This window comes from Mus pahari, chromosome 19 (assembly GCF_900095145.1).
Source record: "Mus pahari chromosome 19, PAHARI_EIJ_v1.1, whole genome shotgun sequence".
Lineage (NCBI taxonomy): Eukaryota > Metazoa > Chordata > Mammalia > Rodentia > Muridae > Mus > Mus pahari.
The window spans coordinates 20,888,605-20,891,308 of NC_034608.1; the positions used below are offsets into that span (position 1 = coordinate 20,888,605).

At 52.7% G+C, this 2,704-nt stretch overlaps 1 protein-coding gene across 4 annotated transcripts in view; it reads right to left on the reverse strand.

Annotated features, from left to right (window-relative positions):
• The window catches only part of Lipe (lipase E, hormone sensitive type), an 18,779-nt gene continuing 16,075 nt past the window's right edge, over positions 1–2,704 (reverse strand). For 2 of the 4 annotated variants that reach the window (XM_021219158.2, XM_029532168.1), the window contains exons 9-10: positions 856–1,286; positions 237–533 (exon numbers count right to left, since the gene is read on the reverse strand). In XM_021219158.2, coding sequence (XP_021074817.1) covers positions 321–533; positions 856–1,286 — 644 coding nt within the window. In that variant the 3' untranslated portion in view covers positions 237–320. Of the gene's footprint in view, positions 534–855; positions 1,287–2,704 lie in introns of all 4 variants that reach the window. The other 2 variants (XM_021219160.2, XM_021219159.1) reach the window with 2 other exon arrangements.

Here is a 2,704-nt window from a genome sequence, read left to right on the forward strand (position 1 = left end):
TTTTTAAAAGGCCTAATTAAATAACTTTTATTTACAAAAGGCAAAACCGACTAGCCTTGGTCGGTCACAGCAGCAGAAGGCAGTGGTGGAGTGCAGGTCCAGCTGTCTCAGTGACAGGTGTGTGTGTGTGTCCCTCTCCCAGGTTCAGCTTTTGGCCCCTGTCCCGCCCCACTTACTGTCTTAAGTTAAGGCAACAGCCCACTCCCGCCCGCCCAGCCCGACCGAGAGGGCCTAGAGCCCGTCTCGGGGCGCACTCATAACGGAAGCCCGCGCAGATGGGAGCAAGAGGTCTTTTAGTGCCGCCCCCCGCCGTCCCCAGCTCAGTTCAGCGGTGCTGCAGGCGGGGTGAGGATCAGCCGGATGCGCTGCACGCAGAACTCCGTGGCCTGTCGGGTCTCGCGACACAGGGCCGCCAGGCTCAGGAAGCCATGCGGCAGGTCTTCTACCACTTTCAGCGTCACGGGCTGGCCCAGGTCGCGCAGTCGCCGCGCGAACATGACCGAGTCATCCAGCATGGGGTCCAGAGCGCACGCCTAGAGAGAGTGGGGGTCAGGGTAGGAGGGAGGGAAAAGCACGTGGACACAGATGTGAGGTTGACCGAGGGGGGGGGTAAGGGGAGTTGGGGAGGGAGTGGGCAGAAAGAACAAGGTGGAGGCGATGGTTAACTTAATCCTCGACCTTTACCCAGTCCCGCCCATCTTTTCCACCTGCTCAAGCCTCCTGCCCAACACATCTGCAAATGACAAGACTCCCTGGCCTGGCTGGCTACGTGGTACTTGGCTAGCTCTTTTCCCCAGGTCGCCCAAGTCCCATCCCACTGCCCTCCAGCGGCACCCTGCCCGGTCTTGTTCTCACCACAAGGTGCACAGGCGGCAGGGTCTTCAGCATGCTGTCAGGGGCCAGCAGAGGAGACATGAAGGGGTTCTTGACTATGGGTGCCGAGTAGAGGGGCATGTGGAGGACACCTTGGCTTGAGCGCCGGGGGTGAAACCCCTCAGGGAAGGCAGCGCGCACACGGGGGACTCCATCCATGGGTCTCACTTCATCTTTGGCTTCAGCCTCTTCCTGGGAATTCCCAGGCCGCAGAAAAAAGTTGACATCGGAGGGTGTGGAGGGGCCAAGTGTCTCCATTGACTGTGACATCTCGGGGCTGTCTGAAGGCTCTGAGTTGCTCAAGTCCTTTATTGTCAGCTTCTTCAAGGTATCTGTGCCCAGTAAGCCCTCAGGCTGGGCCAGGGCTGCCTCAGACACACTCCTTCGCATAGACTCCGCTGGGCGAACAGACTCTATAGGAAAGGCAAAGACAGAGGCTGCCTGAGGCCAGAAGATAAGCCTGGCTGTGAGTAGGGAGTGTGGATGCCAGACAAGGGAAGTCCAGGACCAACCACCCCCTCCAGAATGGGACATTTCTGTGTCCAGGGCTACAATCCTAAGGCTGGTAGGTGGGGCAGTGTTATAGGGCAGGGTGTACATGGATTAAGACTGGGAAGTGCAAATCAATTGACTTCTGAAAGCTTCCATTTTTTCCTCTGTATAAATGTTATATAGTACTTAGCTTATAAGTTACAAGAATATAAGAACCCAGGATTACCAGCCTTTCCTCCAGAGGAATCAAGTTGTATCTGTATTAAATTTTTGTGTCTGTGGTGCACAGCCCTCGCACACGCTAGTTCCTAGCCTCTTGCCCCTCCCTCACTGGTGGTCTCCGGGCAGTGTTCTACTGCAGGGCTACATCCCCAGGCCGGTAGCAAGGCTTGACTGTTGTCAGGCAGCACTCAGCCAACGCTGGGCTCCACACAGGAGGAAGCTCAGCCAGCCTCTTATGACCGCTTGACCGAAAGGTATGAATGAACTCATACAACAGAAAGGAGCTTCTGTTTACAGGCAGCTAACGAGTCTCCAGGGTATGCTACTTTCATGGACCTGCTCTCCAAAGTGGCCTTATCTCGTTCCACTGAGTAACCAGGCAAGCAAGTGCCGGGATGATGTGCATGTCTGTTAATTTAATTGGATCCCTACTGCTTGCCATTTTAGGGATTATACTGTTTTATTTCTGTTGCCCAAATTGGAATCCTCCTGCTTCAGGTGTGTGGCACTACACATACTCCTCACTACAACTTGCCTTTATCAATCTATGAGGGCAAAGTGCAGACCAATATAAGAATAATCACTTAGGTGCTACAAGACCCAGAGTCACTGGAACAGAACTGCAGACAGACATGAGATTCTAGTATCTTCTAAGAGCAGCTGAGTGCCAGGGACTGTGTTGGCATTTGATACAAATGGGTATAGTAGTCCTCACTATGACCCAGCAAGGTAGATACACTTGTCCCCACTTTACAGAGGAACAAACTAAGGGTTATAGATGCTAATATTTGTCTGCTAACTCATTGAGGCACTGACTGACTGAGAAGCTGGGCTGGAGTGTGTGCCTCTAGGGTCATCTTTCCTATACGGACCCCTACCCCCAGGGCTCAGGGGTCCCTTGCCTCAGATTCAATTTCCTTTTAACTTGTGTTCATGTGTCTGTCCACCTGAAGATTCTAAAATAAAACAAAGGTGAGCTGATTGTCTTTCTGTATGTATGTGTGAGCCTGTGGCCAGAGATCACCACGAGGCATTATTCTTTGCGCCACTGTCCACCTTCTTTTTTTCTTTCACTTTTTTTTTTTTTTTTTTTTTGGTTTTTCGAGACAGGGTTTTT